Source organism: Ochotona princeps, chromosome 11 (genome assembly GCF_030435755.1).
Source record: "Ochotona princeps isolate mOchPri1 chromosome 11, mOchPri1.hap1, whole genome shotgun sequence".
NCBI classification, from domain to species: domain Eukaryota; kingdom Metazoa; phylum Chordata; class Mammalia; order Lagomorpha; family Ochotonidae; genus Ochotona; species Ochotona princeps.
The window spans coordinates 61,090,338-61,112,917 of record NC_080842.1 but is presented as its reverse complement, the minus strand read 5'-3'; the positions used below and the strand labels follow the sequence as shown (position 1 = coordinate 61,112,917).

The 22,580-nt window shown below is 42.6% G+C and overlaps 1 protein-coding gene across 2 annotated transcripts in view; it reads right to left on the bottom strand.

The window, feature by feature from the left end:
• Window positions 1-621: 621 nt before the first annotated feature.
• Window positions 622-22,580, bottom strand: part of ADGRA3 (adhesion G protein-coupled receptor A3) — a 111,648-nt gene continuing 89,689 nt past the window's right edge. The window contains exons 15-19 of one of the 2 annotated variants that reach the window (XM_058670258.1): window positions 14,942-15,066; window positions 13,690-13,813; window positions 4,079-4,224; window positions 2,322-2,417; window positions 622-2,205 (exon numbers count right to left, since the gene is read on the bottom strand). In XM_058670258.1, the coding sequence (XP_058526241.1) occupies window positions 963-2,205; window positions 2,322-2,417; window positions 4,079-4,224; window positions 13,690-13,813; window positions 14,942-15,066 (1,734 nt within the window). In that variant the 3' untranslated portion in view covers window positions 622-962. The remainder of the gene's footprint in view (window positions 2,206-2,321; window positions 2,418-4,078; window positions 4,225-13,689; window positions 13,814-14,941; window positions 15,067-22,580) is intronic. The other variant, XM_058670259.1, reaches the window with a different exon arrangement.

Below are 22,580 nucleotides of genomic sequence, written 5' to 3'. Positions count from 1 at the left end.
GGGGTCTTTCACACCTTGTTGGAAAATTAACACAGAAAACAGAAAAACTATGCACAAATTTCAAAAATGTTCACATTAAAATTAACTTACCTTTTGGGCCCGGCGCCGTAGCCTAGCAGCTAAAGTCCTCACCTTGAATGCGCCAGGATCCCATTAGGGCGCCGGTTCTAATCCCGGCAGCTCCACTTCCCATCCAGCTCCCTGCTTGTGGCCTGGGAAAGTAGTAGAGGACGGCCCAATGCTTTGGGGCCCTGCACCCGCGTGTGAGACCTGAAAGAAGTTCCTGGCTCCTGGCTTCGGGTCGGCGCAGCACCAGCCGATGCGGCTCACTTGGGGAGTGAAACATCGGACAGAAGATCTTCCTCTCTGTCTCTCCTTCTCTCTGTATATCTGACTTTGCAATAAAAAAAAAATAAATCTTTAAAAAAAATTGACTTACCTTCTAACTCCATGTTTCACAGACGTTTTAAAAGTGCTTCCATGATGTCATGTTAGCAGCATGAACAATGTAATGCAGTTGCTAACCTGCTTAGGCACAATCATCATTAAAATACTCCAATGCATAAACTTCGTTAAAACAGGAGTAAATGCTTATCTTGTAAAATACAAAAACACAAAAGAGACAATGAACAACACCTATTTATTTTATTAAATACAAACCTGAAACGATAAGAAGCTATCACAGATTCCCAGCAATTACATTTCAGTTTCAAAATGTCCTATTGGTGCTTTGAGAACTAAAACAAGTCTTCGAAAGGTTTTCTGCAAATTTCCTACCGAAAAAGAACACAAGGCTACAAGCTGGGGATACAAAACAAATGAAATCCAAAATGTGGAAGAAGATTCAAAATGGATTGGAATCTTAAGGTGGCTGTAAACCGTTTACTTTCAAATATCCATAGCTTAAAGGAATGTGACCATCAGTCTGCAAGGATTTCTCTCTCGCCAGAAGCCAGCAGCACTCACACAGTAGTTTCGTGTTTCCACAACCCAGTCCTGACATTGCCTGAACTGTCAGTTCCATGGGAGGGCCCGTCCTGCCCACTGTTTTTTGTTGGTCCATTCTGAATAGCCAAGTTGAGGCCATATGACTTTTGTTGACTTTCAAGTTCAACTCCAGTGGGCTTCCTCAATGCATCTTTTTTGCTACTCGTTGAAATGGGCTTCTCAAAATTCCTGCCACTTTTGGGGAGTGTGCTGCCTGCGTCACTGCTGTCTGGTTGGGGCGGGTTGTACTGTCTCTCTCTGTAGGCTAGATACGCTCTTCGGCTCCTCGCATGCCCCTCGCTGTTGCCTGTGCGACTTCTAGGCAAGCCGTTCTGCACACTGCCCTCCACGCTTGTTGGCACATCGTAGGCATACTCTCGCAGCACCGTGAGGCGGCTGGCCCGGTGTCCCTTACTTCGGTTCTTATGGTGGCGGCCAGGGTGAGCATTTGTTCGAAACTGAACATCTACAGGTGCCACGTGCATTTTAATATCATTGTCCATCGAGTGTTCTGTGAGACTATTATCAAGTTGAGGCGTGGAGTTCAAAGGCAAAGGATTGGTATGGCACTGAGCTGCAGCAGCCTGCAGGTTGGTTAATTTGCAGCCCTGGGAGGAATTTTTGAAGCTCGATGCACTTTTGTTCGTGCACGAAGACTCTGCACTGCTGTTGATGCATTTCGGTACCTCTCCATGTGGCCCGCTGGTGCTGGGGGGCTGCACATTGACTTGTACCGAGTAGGAGCTCCGTCCTGGGCAGCACGTCATGACCCAGGCGAGTCTCACATCCTCCCTGTTCACACAATGGTGAACCATAATGAATGCACTGAAGCTTAAACAGGTGGCTCCAAAGAAGAAGCTGAAAACCAAATCCAAAGGGTAATACAGAGACACAGCCAAGGCCCCGAACATCCACAAAGCGACGTACAAGAGCAGAGTGAGGCTGACCCCCAGAAGCTGAGAATGGAAGGTATGCTCATTCTCTAGTGCCGAGGTAGAGATCAGAGACAGCGACATTGCGTCCTGATGATTTACTTCGCCATTCTCATTGGCCGCCAGTCTCTGCTGCTCCTCGGCGGGCTCCTTAAGCTCGTATTTGCGCTCAGGATGCCTTTTCAACTGAATAAATATGCTCAGAAAGTACATACAGTTTACGAAGGTGATGAAGCTGGCCGGTCCATAGAAGGCTCCCAAGGAAGGCTCCCACGCCATCCAGCAGCTAGGAAAGAACACAGCGTGCAAGTTCAGACACTAAGCATCTAGAACATTCCCACAACCACGACCACCTACAGTGGATCAACAGGGCCAGGTGCACGGAAAATGCACAGTACTCACTAGGGGGCATTTGGTCGACTGCCATAATTCTTGATGTTAGCTGCTGCTGTTATGCCACAAACTATGATGGGGATGCCACCCCCAATCAGGTAAAACCTAGGAGGAATAACAGAAGTCAATGTTTGCTTTGGCATATTCTGTTTCAGAGTTGTCACAGACTAATCTCTTTAATTCAGACCTGGGAAGACTATTATTTTTATTTCAAAAACACACGGAGAATTATCTTTCGGAGGCTGCAGTTTTTATTTTTAGCAATAACTTGTTTTTGCTTTGTCTTCTGTGAAGTTCTTTGAAAGCACAGGGCTAGCAAGTTCCCAAGCTGAAGAAAGCTGGTCAGCTTCTGCCACCCTGTGGACTTGCACAGTAAAGCTGAGGCACTGAATAAGAACAGCTGGCTGTAACTGAATTCCTTTTTAGGAGCAACTGCCTTTTTCAGATGCCACCAAATTGGAAAGTCAGCCCATTACAATAGAAACATTAAGACCTCAGGGTGCCTGACTTTAGACTGAACGTGAAATGACGTGTTAGTTAACAGGCAATGTTCAGCTAAGCCTGCTTATTGCAGCCCTGTGTTTCTGACTCCAGCTGAGAGATAGTAAAATCAGGATGGCATCTCGATCCAGCAGCTTGAGAGTGAAGAACCCTATTGCCTGCCTCAGCCATGTGGGTTTTCTCTGTAGTGTTTTCTAAATCGACAAAGTTTTATCTACAGAGGCATCCCAGCTATACGGAGGAAGCTGCAGCTATCTGCAAACTTCTCTTCCTACTGCACATTCAACCTGGACTTGGATCCTGGAAAAAACTGTGTTTCCATCCCTCCTCCCCATGTCAGCCATCTGGCTTCAGTTACCACAGGACTGATGACTCTCCTGGAGAATTCCTTCCGGCCCATCCTATTGCCCTGGCCTTCCTTCTAAAGTGACACTGTGTCAGGTTACTCTCTCAGTTAAGCCTCTGGAGGACACTCACATTTCAATGTGCTCACAAAGCCCCCAGATCGGCTTCCAACCTGAATTCTGGATTCTCTGCACCACACCTCCAAGATGCCATCCACTTCTCAGTGTCCTCCGCTTGTCCCTCTATCTGGCCTGCAATCCCACCACTTGCAGGAACACACAGCAAGGTTCAGGACAGTGCCTTAGCATTTCCTAAGAGCTCAGCATCCCTCCCAAGTTAATAGCACTTGAATTCATAATTCCTGAAAACCTAACTCTAGGCCTTCATCAGTCCTTCCCCTACACAGTGTACATGCCAAGGGCCAGGCAGTCCTGTGCCAGGCCGAGGAAATCAACAGACACAAACAGCATTGCCAGCTCTGTCCTCTTGCAGTAGACTAATCTCCCCATAAAATTTTTGTTATAACAAGTAGAGAAGATGTGACTCCAGCTCAACAATGCTTTTTTGTAGGAAATAATCAAATGGATACATGCTTGAGTGGATGGAAATCTCTAACACATGACCTGAAGCAAAGACAGTTAAAAGTTTCTTTGGGCCTCTTTAGTGGCCAGAAACATTTAAGTGGTTTTCACAGTAACACATTCATTCCTTGTGACAACTCCATGAGATACACTCTCCCCTGCTTTAGCGGTGGAGAACCAATGACGCGTAGCAAAGGGCAACTGATGGGAGGGAACACAACCTGCAGCTCAAACCAGGGTGCCCATTTTATATGTCCATTCTCATACTTCCCAAAAGGCACTTAGAAAAAACTTACACTTGATGACGACTACATTTAAGATGTTACAGCAATGACCTACCTAAGCATTGGTCTTGGTGGAGGCGGTGGTTCATCAGGGTCCTGGCATCTCTTAGCTTTTCTAGTAACTTGCTTATAGATATTTCGAGCTGTCACCCCAACCCAAAGCATTGTGGCCAGGGTGGAATAGTGAAGAACGATCCCAACCTACAAGGAAGAACAAAAATATATATAAACTCCAAGGAAAAAAAGGGTTCCAAGACTTAGCAAAAAGATTGCCAAGTTCACTCAAAAGCAGTATGTATTCTAATAAAATATAAGGTGGCGTGTGATGATTAACTCTTTTGCCTGTTAATGAATCAAAGCACTCAAGGAGACTGAGGCAGAAGACTATGTCTCTTCAAAGAATGGCAGAGAGCAGTATGTACACTCACACTGATTCTTAACACACCACACAACCAGCTCCTAGAAACCGAAGGGATGCATTTCAGAAAGAAAATGCAAAGTTATACTGTTCAGCTTCTTACTCTCATTTTAAGGAAGGACACAAAAGGTAAGAGCAATTACAGGATGAAAGCCACAGTCCACAGAGAACATTTTCAGAGCAAAAAAGCAGAGTTCCGTTTTGGCTGGTTACTTCGAACTGACACATAGAATTGCACATATATTTAGGATAGCACGTAATGTTCTGATATATGCACACACTGTATAATATACAACCAGGTTTAGTACATTTATCTCCTGAAATTTCCAATGTTAATTTTATGGTGAAAACATTCCAAAAAAATTCTTGCTTCTAGCTTTCTTGTTATTTTTTGAGCAACACACAGTTTATCATCATGACCTAAAATTCCTCTACTAAGTGTAACACCAGAAGTCCTTAGCCAATTTAGGTATCAAGAATTCAGCATCCAAGAATAAATCTCACCTCGTTTTATCCTTCCTTCTCCCTTTCAAAGCCTCTATCTCTAAACTTTGTAAAATCAAACTTTTCAGATTCTCAGTATGTAAGAAATCATGTGACACTTTGCTTGGCTAATTCTACATTAAAACAATAACCCCTAGTTCCATCCAGATGATGAAAATGATAAGAACTCATCATTTTCTTGGCTGAGTAACATTTCACTGTACCAGAGTTTGTTCATTCAGCAGTAGATGGACACGTGGACCCTTAGGTGTTAATAGTGCTGCAATAAGCAAGGGGGTGCAGGTGTCTCTTCCATGGATGATTTCATTCCCTGAAAACAAATACTAGCAGTGTATAAGCCAGACCCTGTGAGCACTGGGTTCTGATTCGCAGCTTTCACATGCTACAGTAGCAAGCGAGCAATGCCAAGTATTGGCCAGAGTGTCAGAAATTCTACTTGCTTTTAAAACTGGTGTTTCTCTTACTTACCATGTGATCTTAGTAACAAACATCTCAAACACTGGCTTTCTTCCTTGGATTGACAAAAATGTTAAAGTATTATGAGGTTAAATGAGATGGTCTACAAAATTCATTTAATGCATTGTTTGGTATACAATAAGTAATCAATAAAACTGCTGATATGTAACAGGAGTATAGCTTTGAGGAAATAACATGCCTTCTCTGAAATTAAGTTTACTCAATGTAGCATGAGGGTCCTTCAGGAACTTCACAGAGAAAAGGAAGTGAAAGAGGTTTATTTCATGGCGAAAGAGTCTTTTTTAAATCCACACATACTTTTTTCATAACATGCATTTTCCATGAACTTCCTGAGCACTCCTCCCAGTGGGCAGATTATCAAAAGGCAGTAGAAACTTTATGGTCAATACTTGGGTAGGTAAGCGCTCAACACAGTGTGAGGACAATTTATGTAAATCACTACACTAATTAAGATTCTTTCCTGGGCCCGGCGGTGTGGCCTAGCGGCTGAAGTCCTCGCCTTGAGAGTCCTCACTCTGAGAGTCAAATTTATGGACAGCAGTGGAATACAGAGCATAAAATCACCCTTTGGGATATCTGAATGCACAGCAAACACCACGTGGTATACAGAAGGCAAGAAATTCAAGACAAATAACAGAGCAACTTCAGATGGCAGCACTATACTGCTTACTGCTGCGGTGTGCTCTGACATGGGCTCAAAAGAACGGGACAATCTGAAAATACGTAAGTAAAAACAATGCAGTTTAACATATTTTCAACATAGGCTTCCTAAAGGCCAAAATCAGTCTTCAGGCTCTGAAGTGCCTTCTAACGCCATCCCTAAGTATCCACAGGAGTGTGCACTCTCAGGGATACTGAACGTTCCAAACAGTTAAAAGGTTATTACCAATTCAGAGAGTTGAGGATCTGGAGGACATCTGTAAACAATCACAGTGAGTCACTAAATATCCCACCAGAATGAGAAAGATGGAGGAATTAGTATCTAGAAGAAAGGGTGTCCAGCAGGCAGGGCTGAGCCAGCTACTTCACTCCATCTGACCCTGGGATTTCATGCAAGACACAACCTCACTGGTAATCTTCTCCCAAAAGACCCAAAGAGAATCATGGGAAAGTTTTCTCATCAGGGGAGAGTAGGTAATCTTCCCAAAGGACCTATATACAGTTCATTAAATTCAACAGATTATTACTCACAAAGGCCACTTGAGCAACTTGCTAACTAACTGCTAACAGACATAAAGCTGTTTGGGGGGATAAAGGCAGTCATGTGTCAACACAGAAATATTAAAATAGTAACAGTTTCCACTAATGAATTCCTACATGTGCACAAACATTTTCCTGTTTGCGATTTTCCTTCAACATCTTCACATTGCCAGTCCGTCAGGGTTATTGAGATCCAGGCACAGAGACTGAGGCTGAAAAGGGAAGTCGCCCATCATAAGTCATGTGGTCAGCAGCAAGCCTGGTGGTGGCCAAGTTCCTTGCCATTATCTACCATTGCATGCTGTCTTCTAGTAAACAGGGAAGCACATTAATGGCAACAGGGGGCGTGCCGAGTCAATATCTGCATTTGAATCGACTCCGGCCACCTAACATCCCTAGTGTTAATGGTAAAGTTGCTCAAATTTCCACCTAACATCCCTAGTGTTAAATGCAAAGTTGCTCAAATTTCCACCTAACATCCCTAGTGTTAATGGTAAAGTTGCTCAAATTTATGGCTCAGTTTATGTATTTACAAACTATAGGAAGAAACAAAAGCACCTTCTAGGATTAGAATCAAAATGAAAGTAACACATTTGCAGCAGTTGGCAAGTAGTTCCCCAGCGCTATCCACATGCCATTAAACACAGCCTCTGTCCAGGAGGAGACAGAGATGCAGCCACCTCTGTTTTATGGAATGAGTCACCTAGCAGCAGAGCATCCTGATAACTGAAGCACAGCTAAGGAGACCAAGGACCAGAAAACCAATGACTGAAGAATGATCTGACCACAGGCCATGCAGAATACAGATTTCTACCAACCCTGAGCTGCTGGCCCCTGTGAATTACCACCCAGCTTCTTAGTTCTCCTGTCAAAGAGAATGAAACACCAAAACAACAGCATGCTGAACTGGCTGGGCAGCCGCAGTACAAAGTTCCTAGAAGGGGCTTCCTGACCAACCCAATCAATACTACCTTAGACCCAACCATTCTGTTGGCACCAAACTTGAGCTCTAAAATTCAAACAATAATAATAACAAAACAGACACAGGTATTTGGCATTGCAGTTAAAATGCTACTTGGGCATCTGCATCCAGTATCAGAGTGCCTGGTTTTGAGTTCTGGCTCCTCTTCTAATCCAGCTTTCTGACAAAGCACACAATAGAAGAAGGTTGATATTGGATCTAATATTTGAGTCCCTGCTACGCATATGCAAAAACTGGATTGAATTCCAGGCTCCTGACTTCAATCTGGCCCAGTCTTAGCTATTTTTGAAATCGGAAGAATGAACCAGTAAAAGGAACAGCTCTCTCTCCCTTTCAAACAAAACGAAGTTTTTCTTTTAAGAAAAACCAAATGCTATGAATGATGTATAGATGCAAAGCTGCAAAAGGGAAAACCTGCATACAGAACAGGGCTCAGTTTTGCAGACAGAACAAACTCACTGATTCTTTCATCGACTAGCCCAGTCCACTAATTTATAGACATGGAGCCCTCCGAGGTGAAATGACTAACACAGGCTGCTCAAGCAGATGTGGAATCCCAGTCCACCTGTTAGTCCCTGGAATCCTAAACCAGTCCGTTTCTTTTCATTCCATCAACCTGCATTTGGCTATGGCCTAGCTGAATTAAGCATTATAATGACAAAGTGAGGCAAGTAATGCAAGGGTCAGAATTATAAGAATAATGCTGTCTTTCATAAAAGCAGCAGAGAAAGCCATAAAAATAAGGGAAGGTGTCCAACCAATGGATGCTTTTACATCAAACTGGACTACAACAACCATCCCTGTATTCCAACAACTGTCCTAACAGACTATTCACTCAGGGTGGCTTCAGGTTGGAGGAATCTGCTGTTTGCAAACAGAAGCTCCTGTTTGTCTGTCTACCCAGTGCTGGCTGAGCACCTACTCTGTCCAGACCCTTTGTTGGATAAAAACAGATGAACCCAACTGTCACAACTCCTAGAATGCCTGTGCAGGGAGAGATCAGAAGCCAGAGACAAGCAATAGCAAATTGTAAGGTTCTGTAGATACTACAGGGCATCATAAGGGCCAGAAACAGCAGGAGGTGAGACAGAGAATCTTAACACAGAGACCCAGAAAGTAAGCGGGAGCCACTGAAGAAGGTGCATTATCGGACTTATTGTAGACTCCAAACAGAAGTTTGTTTTCTAATGTTTAATATTGGCCCCAAACACAAATATACCACAACGCCGAAGGGTAAACTCATCAACAGTGCTCCTGGTAATGCTGGACAGTCATTACTGAGCCCACTCAGGTCTGCTCTTCTCCAGACTGTTGAGTCATCTAACTCCAAGTCTTTCATTGGATCTATGAACCCAGAATGGCTGAACCTTCCAGATGGGTCCTGAGTGGCTAACACTGGCTGTAAACACAAAAGTGAATGAAGTTGCAATTCACTGACAAAGGACTGCCCACAAACTCTGCCTAAGTAGAGAAACCCCTACCTGAACTCTAGCTTTTTCTGTTGGCATTGCACAACAGCTTCCAAACGGCCCTTGGAGACCATCTGGACTCAATCAATGAATGGGAACATGTGATGTCTTTCAAACGTCAACCAGGAGTGGGTACTTGGTAAAGAACTTGAGATGCCATTTGCAAGGTCTACGCTTATTGAGCAGGCATGGGGAAGTGTCTGGGCTCCAACACTGCCTCCTCTTCCGATCCCAGCTTCCTGCAGATGCACACCTTGGGAGACAGCAGTTGATGGCCCAGGAACCTGGGTCCCTGGCACTCATGTAGGAGACCAGGATAGAATCCTAGGTTCTTGGCTTCAACCTGGCTCAATCCTGACTAGCACAGGTATTTGGGAAGCAAATCAGTAGATGGAAGGTCTTTCCCTTGCCATCTCTCTGCTTTTTAAAGGAATAACTTTGGGGGGGAGGGGAAATCAATGGATTGGCATTGTGGCATAGCAAACAAAATCAGTGCCTACAACACTGGCATCCAGGATATGGTCTATGTCCTGGCTGCCCCATTTCCCGTCCAGCTCCCTAACAGCCTGGGAAAAGTAGGGAGAGATGACCCAAGTGTTTGGTCAGTTTCCTCTGCGTAAGACTCGCATGAAGCTCCTGGTTCCTTTCTTCAGCTTGCCCTGGCCCTGGCTTTATAGCCATTACAGGTATGAATCAACAGATCTTGGGATCTCTCTCTTCCCCCACCGCCACCCTCCCACATAACTTCAACTTTCAAATAAGTAAATAGATACTGAAAAAAATAGAGTCCCTCTGACGTTCATGACATATCTAAGACTGAATGGAAAACAGCTTGTTTCATTTAATTAATTACTTTTAATAACACTGGAAGTGTCTGAGACACTACCATTAAGACCTCGAGGTTAACCTGTATCTATCCATACATACCCTATCGTCTAATATCCCTGTTCCAGGGCTTCACCCTTCCTACCTGCTTTCATCCAACAGAAGCTCGTCAACCCTGCTCTTTCCATCCCAGCTCCCTCTCCTCTACCTCTTTCCTTGGCCCTGGATTTGTAACCCTTGCAGTCACATTGTTTCTCAGTTCTAGACGGTTCTGTGGAAGCATGGGGGTTGGTGAGAGCACAGTCTCACGTTTGCCAAGTGGCCAGTAAGGGACTGCACAGACTGCCCATGCCCCCAGGCTTCACCCCAACTTCCATGGACTGTGATCCAGAGACACTGGGGGCTGGCCACCCTTAGGTGCCCTGTACCCCCTGAGTAGAAGATTCTCACTCTGTGGCCAGGTAGACAGGTATCTGAACAGAAATGGAAATTCTCCATGGATTTTGGTTTGTGGGGAAATTTCAGTTTAGTTTTTGCTTTCATTTCAGCCAAACAAGTCTGCTTTTTTCCCCTTTTTCTAAAGGATAAATGATCCACTTGTACACTTGCATGTGAAACGGAAAAATTTAAAGGCCAGCATTTATGTATTTCTAAAACTGATTTTTGTCTCTGACTTCATTCTCTTCAATTCTGCCACCTTCTTCTTCCCTCTTTTCATACCCTTGTGTTGGGTCTAGTAAATGGTGACTTTTTAAATACAAAAAAGTACTGTTTATTTTATTTTTTATCTTTATGAAATATAAATGAGGGGCCTAAAGTGTTTGCCTAGTGGCTAAAGTCCTCACCTTGCCCATGCCAGGACCCCATTTGGGCACTGGTTCATGCCTCGGCGGCCCCACTTTCCATTCAGCTCCCTGCTTGTAGCCTGGGAAAACAGTCGAGGATGGCCCAAAGCCTTGGGACTCTATATCTGCATGGGAGATCCGGAAAGAAGCTCCTGGCTTCGGATCAGCTCAGCTCTGGTTGTTGCAGTCACTGGGCAGTGAGTCAGCAGATAGAAGATCTTTCTCTCTCTTCCCATTCTCCTCTCTGTATATCTGATTTTCCAATAAAATAAATCAATCTCATATATATGTGTATATATATATATATATACTAATATATGAAATTAGCTTTTTTCACTTGACCCATATATATTGTTTTGTCTTGCCATAACTCATTACTTCTGACTACTGTATGACAGCACAGTTTACTCATTCCCTCTCTGCAAGATGGGTATTTGGGTTGTTTGCAAGATTTTTGATGCTGTCTATGGAGCTATGAATATTTATGTCCAAGCAAACATACAGATGCACACAGGCAAGGTTATACTTTCTGATCCCAGAAGTTAAAATGTCTGGATTCCAGAGCAAGGAAGTGACACTTGAAGGTAAAGTTTCCCAGTTACCTTTCTGCCAATAATACAAGAGGCAACATGAGTTCATGAATTTTGAAACTGTCGCACTTATTTATATTTTGCTCTCGTAAAGGCAAAAAACATCAGTGGATTTTTCTCCTGGGCAGCTGTGTGACCACTTATGGTGCTGATTCTCTGAGCACTGTAGGCCCGGGGGGGTTCACTCTAAGAAGAACATTTGTGCACCCACAGCTACTCCGCCGGCACCGTCTACGGTCTTCTCCCAGATGACGGTTAGCGATAAGCTTTCATTTTAGTGCTCCGTCAACAGTATGAGAAAATTTCAATATGCTCAAGGCAAATAGCATTAGAAGAGACATTTTTGTGCCAAAAATTTTGGAAGCCATGAATATGAGACCTCTAAGACTTTCATAAAAATTCTAAAAACACTATGTAGATTCTAAAACACTTTTGTACTAGAGTGGGTTTATCTTTTAATTCCATTTCTCTGTACAAATATCAAGTGCCTCCACATGGCTGCAAGTACAGCTTCTTCCCATTTAGAATTTATTTTTTACTTGATATTTTAGTGAAATGTACCTCTTTCCTAATGACTGCCTTTCACTGTCTTAAATCTCTCTTGTCTCAAGGCCCATGACATTTTCCACTAAGAATTTTTCAGGCTTTTAAGTTCTTAATTCAACCTAAGTTGACTTTTTTTTTTTTTTTAACACGGCATAGGATATAGATGCATTTTAAGTTTCTCCGAGTGTATTTTCCCCAGCTCTGTTTCTTCAGCGGTAACACCCCTGGCCGCTGCATGCCAGCACGCACCACAGCTCACTGTGCGCTGCCTCTGCACCCTCTTCTGCTGTGCTGGGCAGTGAGTGCAGCCCGGGTGTCTTTGCGCAGCCTCCCCAACCCGGCTGCCAAGTAAGACGACCTTCCAGCTTGGCTCCTCTCTTCTGCAAATGTCTTGATCTTCCCTTGACCCTTTACTCTCATATAAATTGAAAAAAAAATCATCAAATTAGTTCTCTTTCCATTTAAAGATTACTTTAAAAAGAACTTTCCAGTGTCTGCTATTAACTCTTTCCATCCTTGGAAGCAGTCTACCTTTCCACTTCTTTAGATCTTCTTCACATGTAATTTTACCTGTTTCAGAAACATCTTTGATTATCCTAGACACTGGGCAGTCTTTGATATTAGATAAACCATATGCATTTGTGCACACTACTAGTAGCAAACCTTTGTATTATATGTACCTTTGGCAATACTTCCATTGACTTTTATGGATGTGTAAATTACTATTTCAAAGTATTAACAACCACTTGATCTGTCAGTCATGGTTCCCAAAATACAGGTGAGAAAACTAAGCCACAAGTGGATGACATGTTGAAACCATGGTCTCAAAGAGACACCTGCACTCTCTTGTTCACCATGGTGCTGTGGACAACAGCCAAGAGGCAGAAACCATCCGTGTGTCTAAGGAAGGGGAGTAACACACTATATACAGGAAATAGAATATTTTTCAGCCATAAAATGAAAAGCTTATAAAATTCTGTGATACCACGCTAAATTAAGTAAGCTAGTCAAAGGCTAACTACTGCCATCTTCCACTGCCATCTTTATTTAAAAGCACTCAATCCGTAACAGAGTTGGTGACAAAAGGGTGGGGGGGACCAAAGGGTGCGATATAGCCTTGTGCACACAGCTAACATACTGTACAACCAACCGAAGAGTTTGTTAGGAGTGAAAATCTCCTGTTGTCCATATTTCTAACAATTTGAAGAGAACAACAAAACTTCCCACAGAAAGAGCCAGTAAACAGCAGAACTGAAACCCAAACTCAGGGAGTCTGATTCTTAATTCCTGCATTATAGCTACGCTATCAGGCGTAGGGAAAACACCATATAAACAGTTGAAGCAATTTCACCTATTTCATATTCCTATCTTGAAAAGTTCCAGTTGTTCATACTTACATTCCAATAATACTTACAGCTTCACAATTATTTATTTAAAAAAAAACGAGTTGAGTATAATGTAATTCCTCATATTTACCAAACCTGATGAGTTTCCTGTTCTTACATTGCAGCAAAATCTGCTCTGGTTTCTATTGTTTTTATCGGTGAATGAACTAATTTTAACATTTTACGATCTGAAAATATCAGTTTTAATAAAAGTCAGAATTTTATAAAATTTTAAAATTACATGTTAGGTACTGCAGCAGACATACCAAGTACACTGACTTCACAATGAAAAAAGGCAAGTTGTCCAAGTTACACATTCAGTTATGAAATGACATAAAGCATAACTATGTCACTGTTACAGCTAATGAAACACCAGAAATTATTTTGTAATATCATTCTTTTTCAATTTTTAAACTTTGACTTACTGCTTGGCAGACACTGGCATTTCTGGTTTGAGTGATTCCTCCCACAAAGACCACACAGGTCAGAAACACATGAAAGCACAAGTTCACGAGCATGTGCCAGCTCTTGAGGCTGATCCTGATTAAACTGTTAAAAAGGGAGGAGGGCAAAGTGAGAATTAACACTCAACCTGGTGCATCCGGTAAGGCACTAAGATGTCTACTTACAAGCCAATTCTACCTGCGCAAAAGGCCAAATGTAAATAAATATAAGTTTCTATTTAAACATTTTATTTAACAAACATATAATCACATGTCACACATGTAGGACTTGAGGAATTACATAACATAATAGCTTCTTTAATCTTTTTAATCTTCTGATCCGTAGTCAGACGCGTTATCCATTGCACCACTGGCCCGCACATAACACAATAGCTTCTTATAAAAAAATTTATATTCAAAAAGACTACTCTGTGAACCAAGGCAAGTTTATGCACGTTCTCCACATCAGATCCATGTGGACTTGGTCACCTGCAGTATCTTAGAACCCATTGCCTGCCTGGCTACCTGTACAATTTGCAAGTACCAGTTGGTGTTTTTCTGGACTTACTAGGGCAACCTGGTCTACATGTTCAATGAGTTTCTTCCCAGCTTCTCCCAGGGAACACTGGACTCTTCCTTTGTATCAAAATCTGCTTTTGTTTCTTAACTAAATGTCAAGAAATGTCACATGTCTCCTGGCTTAAATAGGAAAATACATTCAAGCAAAACCTTTGGTAAAGTGAATTTTGCTTAGCAAATTCTTTTAGTTCTTTATTTCCTACCATAAAATAAAGTTTCCATAGGTTTGCCACCAATTAGCAAAAACTATACCCCATACTTAAATGCCACATGCTTTCTTAAAAATGTCACCTATAAATTAAGAACATCATAAAAGGCAAAAAAAAGAGGAAAAAGTCATAAAACTACTGGCATAGTTTCAAACTTAGACACACATTTTCCAGTAGCAAATCCTCCCATATAGTTTTCTGCTCCCGGGACCACCTTCCCTCAGCTTTGATTTTCCAGACACAGACCCAGCAAACTGACTGAAGGCCACAAGAGATGAATTCACCATCACATGCACTAATTATTCATGTCTGATGGCAGGAAATGAATCAAGTTGGTATGCATTCTACAGTAGCCATCTTTACAATGAGATTATGCTAATTAAAGGTGAACTAAGCTCCCAGCCTCCAAATCACAGTACACAGATTTGCCAAATTGGACTTCTTACCTGTGATGGTATATGTAGCTGACAATGACCACCAGAAGACATAAGAGGAGAATGACAGCAGTCGTGTAAACCACAGGATGCAGGAGGCTGGCCACTTGGGTATAAAGTTCAGAGCCTGTCAAATCCTAAAGGGAAACAGGAAGAATCACTCTAGCAGCACCATTCCGGACACTTCACTGCTAACATGTCCATAGGTAACTAAGGCACAGCACTAACCAACAACGCTGGCCCTCCTTTCTCTCCCTTTTCTTTAGGGACTGATGTTTAGTGCTATTTTCCTCATAAGCTAATCTGCCTTTCTAACTTCAACTGCATTAACCATTTATAGCACACTGTTGCTCCAAACCGGACAATCTGCTTTCTCAGTTTGAATATCCATTCAGCCTGAAGCATCATGGAGAGGGAACAGCTGCCCACATGTGGCTGACTCAGGACGCAACTACTGATGTCATCCTTTGTGTCACTGCATGCCAGCCAACTGAGAGGGCATGACAGAGATAACAGCTACTCCAAGCCCGACCGCCGACAGTCAAGTGCACCTCCTTCCACAAATGTGAACGCATCAAGCACTACTTAAGACCAAGGAGACATTGAGATTCCCAGCCAGGAGGAGCAGAAGTCAGAAGGCACAGTGTCAGATCACCAAGCTCCATGTTAGTAAGCGCAGCGTGGTTGTGGGGCAGAGATGCACAGCCAGAGAGCTCAAAAATTAATAAACAGTAACAGCAAGTCATTTACACAGCACTGGCAATAATCAGGGTTTTCCTGTATCCAGCACTTTACACACAATGTTATAAACCCTCATGAAAAAAATGAGACACAGCGAAGTTAGGCGCTGTGAGAACTGAAATCCAAAGGAGCCTGGCTACCCACTCTAGGATTCTAACCAGAGGGCAGCCATGGTCTTGGGGGAAACAAATGGCCAACTTCAAGTTTAAAGCTACTGTTCTCATAAAGGAGCCACACTCACCGGACTAACCAACTGAGGCTATGGGAGTCAGTATCTCTTGTCACACTGACTCTTATTAAAGATATAAAATGATGACTGTGTGCAGGAATTCATAGTAGACATAGGACTGGCCGGAAGCTCAAGAAAATATCAGCAATCAGAAAAACTAGATGGAAAAAAACAGAAGGGCCTAGCAAAAACAGAGCACCGAAGATGGCTGCAAGGGAGTTGGGAAGGAATTGTTCTGGGAAGAATCAGAATTTGATCACATACAATTACAGATCCCATCAGGAGACTTTAACCAGTCTATCTCATGAAAAAAGTTACATGGTTAATAACAAAAGGAAAGCTGGAGACAAACCAAGGGAACCCAAAGTCCAACAGGATGCCCCACTACACAAAGATGAACCTCACACTTGAACTTCTCGCTTCACCTAACTAGTATTAGCAGGGTGCCCAGTACAGCCAAGCACAGTGTTAAGCACAGTGTATGCGGGACTGGCAAAGCAGGGCCCTGGGCCAGGGATCGAAGCAAGCACACAAAAGGGAGAACACAGGTGACAGCCAACATGACCAGTACTGAGCAAGCTGTCTTTGCATGATGCCTACACCTCCAGCTGATGCTTTGTGGCCTCAATGCAATGACAATCTGTTAAATTTCAGAATATGAGCAGCAAAACTCAAAGAATTTTGGGCAATGAAAACTGGTGAGACACTAATAAAAACACAGGCATTTCATGCCAGCTTCAATGAAAAGCTGTTACTTGGGTGGAGAATATTTTTGAGGGTAAACTTGCAATATCTAGAATTGAGCCTGGAGAACTCTTTCACGTGTTCCCAGCTTTGGAGTCCTGTAAGAAATATTCCGTAACATGGTGCCACTTGCAAGCCATATGATTTGGGGCAGTTACCTCACCATAAAATAAGACCCCACCAATCATCCTGCAAGGTGCGAGGAGGGGCAGAAGAGAGGCACATAAAATTGCTTTCCATGGTCCTTGGCAGGGAAACGAAACATCAGCGGGATATTAGCCAATAAAACACCAGCCAAGGTGCCATTACATTCTCAAAATAGACTTTATATAAAGATTAAAGGAAATTGGTATTTTTTCAAGTCAAGTACACACTGAATTGTCATGCTGCACCCTAAAATCTGTGCAATGATTATGTATCAATTAAAAGTTAAAACAGACAAAGATATTGAAAAAAAAGAGCCAAATGTAAGGGCTGGAATTGTGGTGCAACTGCCACCTGGAATGCCAATATCCTACAGAGAAGCACGGGTTTGAGTCCCAGTTGCTCCACTTCCAAACCAGCAAATGTACCTGGAGAAGTTTCAGCAGGTGGCCCAAGTACTGGGGCCGCATATCCCCATGTGGGAGACATCTAAGGAGTTCCCAGCTGCTGGTGTCGAACTGACCTGCTAAGGCTGCGGCCATGTGGGGAGTAAAACAACTGATGAAAGGCTGAGCTGTCTCGGTATGCCTTTCTCTGTTTCTCCCTGTCATTCTAGTTTTCAAATCAAATAAACAAATATTTTCAAAATATAGCAGTACAAATACACTTGACAGAGAATGAAAAAGAAACTACGTGTTCCAACAGAGGGTGGCAATCTTTACAATTCTGACGAAGGGTAGAAATAAAAGCCCAGGGACCTATCACAACAGGCGAGACAGATGCAAGAGTTAACAAAGAAAGGGCAGAAAACAAACATTCTGGGCTTTGTGGATCAAGACGCAAATCCTGGGTCCTTTGCAAGTACTTACTGATCATTAAAATTAGGACCATGAAAAAAATTTAAAACCATGCTTGACTCTGCTGTCTTGAAAAAATAATGAGTGGAGAGTCTCATGCCAGTCCAGCTCAGGAAGCCAGGCACAACCCATTGAAAAAATAATAATAAGATAAAATAAAAGCACTGCACCTGACTAGGTCAGGCAACACAGAAGAAAAATGTAATTTAAGACCATTTAGAAGCCTGGGGCATCAAGACAGTAATCAAGTTAAAGAACTAAAATGAAAAGTGAATTCTTTTCAACTATTGTGGTAAACAAACAGAGGCTTTGTAATGGTGAGCCACGTCATCACTAAGCATGGCACGGGGGCACCCTGGGAAAGTAGTGCGACTGTCACTCATTATTTGTGACCCAGACATAAATAACATTAGACAGGTGTTGGCCCTGACTCTTACACAGCCAAAAGTCCACAACTCAATGAGACCTGAGTCAACGCTTTCTATGGAACCAAGATGAAGGTGAGAATTAAGCTACCCAGTGAAAAATAAACTTTCCACAGCAGTTAGGTGCACCAATGAAGAGAAAATTAAAATAATGAAAGTGTGCATATATCTACAAAAATGATCATTATTGAAGATGCAAATAAATGGAAAGAATTTCTAAAATTTGGTCTTTTTGATATTGAATAACAAATACTATTGATAACAGTTACTTCAGGCGCCGGCACCACGGCATAGTGCAATAAGCCCCTGCATGTGACACTGATATCCTCTGTGGGCACCAGTTGCAACCGGAGCTGCTCCACCTGTGATTAAGTTCCCTGACGACATGCCTGGAAAGCAGCAGGAAAGGCTCACGTCCTCACAAAGATGATCAGGAAGGTGCCCAGCTCTTGACCTCCACCTGGCGCAGCTCCAGCTGTCTGGGGCATAAACTAGCAGATGGGAGATCTCTGACTCTACTTCTCTCTCTCTAGTTCTGCCTTTCAAATAAATAAATCTTTAAAAAAATGGAGGCAGGGGGCTACTTAAGATCTGGGGATTACTAAATATAAAACCGCTGGAAAGTTCAATTCACTAAATCACATTAATAATTAGAAAAAGACAAATATGTGTTCTCTGCTATGTGGCAGCTAATATACAATATAAAAAATAAAACGGTCACTTTGGGATATGGTTGCTGTGTTTAGTCTATGTTCATGTTTGAGTGGAGATGTGGTCTTCCAACTTTCTACCTGTTGGAACATTATGATTAGTAGCAAATTAAGCCTGTGCACACGCAGTGTATTAAAATCACGCCTTTGCAAAAACAGAGAGGAGGAGGGAGGGAAGGGTATTGGGGGAGGAACAGGGGAGTGAGGGAAGTGTTCTTGCTTCTCGGAATTGAACACATAGAATGCACAAAATCTGTCCCCTATATTCATCAGTTTTTTAAAAGAATTGCCCATTCCAAAGATAGGCAAGAATGTGGGGGAACTCCAACTGCGATTAATGGTGAGACTGCAAACCAACAGAACCAGTTTTAGGCAATGGTGTGGCATTACCTACTAAAGTTAAACATACGCTTTATCTGTAAGCCACCATTTTCTCTCCTAAATATTTCTACCAAAAACAAACAAACAAAAAACATGCAAGTGAGGACTTAGCAGCTTTTTCATGAGAGTTACAATGGAGAGGCAACACAAACATGCAGAACAAAAGAATGAACAAATTCTCATATAATCATAAAGTAGACTACTATTAAAATGAATATACTGCTGCCCCATGCTAAAACTAAGGTAAATCTAATGATACGAAAGGAATTAGACACAAGTACATACTGTACAATTCCATTTACAAAGCTAAAAATGGGCAAAATTTATTTATGATAAAAGAAGGCTGAGCGATATCTTAAGATGGCAAAAGCAAATTAATTAGAAAAGGATAAGGAGGCTGCTGATTTCTCCAGGACAAACCTCGATGCTGCTGTTGACTAAGTGGCTGCAACTACATGGATACATACCAAGACGCAAACCTCAGGGCTGTGATTTGCCCAACATCACAACTTAACGAAAAAGGGGAAAAAACGCTGAACCTTTTGAGTACCAACCCTTAGACGTCTAGCCTGCAGATGTCCTATTAAGTGTATAAAAAGATACTGCATGAACAAGTACTGGAATCTGCATAACAGATAGAATCAAACTATAACAGGAACGTTAGCACTCGGCAGTAACTAAAATCCAGGCGAGGTGGCCTCCTGCAAGCGCTGACATCCCAGTGGTGCCTGTTTGTGTCCCGGCAGCCCCACTTCTAATCCGGCTCCCTGCTTGTGCACTGGAAAAATAGTAAAGCAAGTTCCAAGTCGCTGGGTCCCTGCACTCATGTGGGAGGTTGGGAGGAAGAAGCTCCTGGTTCTTGGCTTCGGATCATCTTAGCTCTGGCCACTGCGACCATTTGGGAAGTATAGCAGTGGACAGAAGATTTCTCTCTCCTTTCTGTAAACTCTGCCTTTCAAATAAAAAATAAATAAATCTTTTAAAATCAGAAAGACATGACTGTGATAGGGAGATTCTTGAGGCACACACTATAGTGCAGCAAATTCAACTACAGCCTGCGACACTGATGTGTCACAATGAACACAGGTTCGAGTCCTAGTTATGTGGCTTTCTGTCCAGCTCCCTGCTAATGTGCCTGTTTGGGAACCAGATGGGAGACTCAAATGGGATTTCTCAGCTGTTGCAGCCATCTGGGGGAGTGAATCAGTAGATGGAAAATCCACATCATCCTCTCTAGAATGTTTAACTTCCAATCCCAATTCAAGCTTAACTTTGTGAGCATGGAACATCACTTCTTTGCCTCATTCTCCCCAGCTGTCACCTGCCCAGAATGACGATAAACAGCACTGCATCCCATGAGACTGCTGTGAGGTGCAAGCATGTGCATGCACAGGGATCAGAGGAGTACCTGCCACACACTGCCTAACACAGATGAGCAGGATAATCTTCCTTAACCTGTACCAGCATCAACGCCATCTTTCAGGTACAGTATTTCATGCAACAAACATGATCCAGAAAACAAACTCTTCGGTAAAACGTGACTGAACATTCTGATGCAAACACATGAAAATATCTTCAATAAGAAACTATCTCCCATCCAAGTACTAACCAGGCCCGACCCTGCTTAGCTTCCGAGATCAGACAAAGCTAATATACTTTTAATACCCTATGTTATCCCATAGTGGGGAGGGAGAGCAGAAAAATCTTCCATCTCCCTAGATTGTGTAAGGAAGACGCGAAACACAACCTACCAGGATCATAACTGGTAACTCACAGACAACAGACTCGGATCAGCATTAGATAATAGTTAAACTACAAAGACATATAAGGGGAAATAAGAGCGGTCCTGACAACCTCTCAACAGGAGGTCATATGCACAGAGCAGGGGGGGACCCCAGAGTGGAGCAGGGGAACAGGAGGAGGTTTGTATCCCAACCCTGAAGACTCATGGAATCTCACCAAGGACCATCAGTATGAACACCAAGGGCTACATCCCAACTGCCAAGGAGACCACGGGGAACGGGAGTGCCTTCAGAGGTCAAGAACTATGAGGTCATCCACTCCCGCTTGGATCCACCACACGGGATGAAAGAAATCCAAATCCTTCTTAGCAGGATCCAAAGGGCATCAGTACAACAGCCAGGAGCCCTGAGCAGTCCGCAGAAACAGAAGAACAGTAAACTTCCTTCAGGACTAGGGAGGAGAGCTTTCTCTGGTCCTGGCTTGGTTCCAACTTTGGGTCCCCACCCTCTCTCACAATGACCATCAGGATCGCTCCAGAAACCCCTCAAAACAAACAAACACACAAAACTCTAGAATAGATAGAGAACAACAAGAAAGCTTGGAATCAGACAGGAAACGGTCAGCGTGGATACACTTATACCTTACTAGGTGGGACACAATGATTGGTTACTCCTCACTAGGGTATTGAAGATTTCTCTGCACACCCCTCCTAAAACTGTTCTGCACCTCAACTGTTGACATATGTCCTGTTAGAGTTATAAGCCAGTCTAGACTACCCGAAAAAAAAAAAAAATGCAAGTTCAGCAATATTATGCTTTAACGCTATATAATGCTAAATACTATAATGTAAATAGACACAAGACAGCTGAATAGTAATCTATAGCCATTTTAAGGTGTATAGAACCCGGTCGTGTATAAACTAAAATTGAAATGTCAACGAAGGAGTCACAGGATGTGGTTCAGAACTTGCATTTTTTTTTTTTTAACATTTTGGTTACTCAATACTATGTCAATTAATTCCATAACATTATAAATTGTTGCTGATGTTATGTCAGAGCTTTTAATTGATAGGGATGATACTCTGCCGGCTCTACCTTCAGACCAGAGATGGTCTCCCCAACAAGCCGTTGAATTTGGACAATAAGATGCTGAACTCTATGCTTGGTATATGCTCGCAATTAAAGAATCTCAACTGATCTTGAACTGTGGTAATGCAACAAGGTGGAGGAATCCACCATGGGGGCAGAGTTTGGGGAGGGTGGGGGAAATCCTAGTACCTATAAAACTGTGTCACATAATGCAATGTAATTAATTAAATAATAAAAAAGAGAAACTAACTGAACTTGCCCAGGATCCATGTCAATGTGGTATCTACTTAAAAATACTTCAACAGAACCATGGGTGGCACTTGCGGTCAATCAGACAGTAAATGAAACTGAAGTTTACTCTCATCCAACATGTTTTACACAATTTTAAAAGTATCACTAGGGGGAGCAAAACACATTCAGTGCTCTCCAATTTCCTACTTCTAGGTAAGAATAACAAAGGGGACTCCTGTGATGCAAATTATTTTGCCTTTACTGATTAAAATCCCAAGAATCACTAATTTGACCCCAATCATTACTGCGTTTTCTGACTAGGCTGTGTTTTTTTTTTTTTATCTTTCTTTGAATCTTC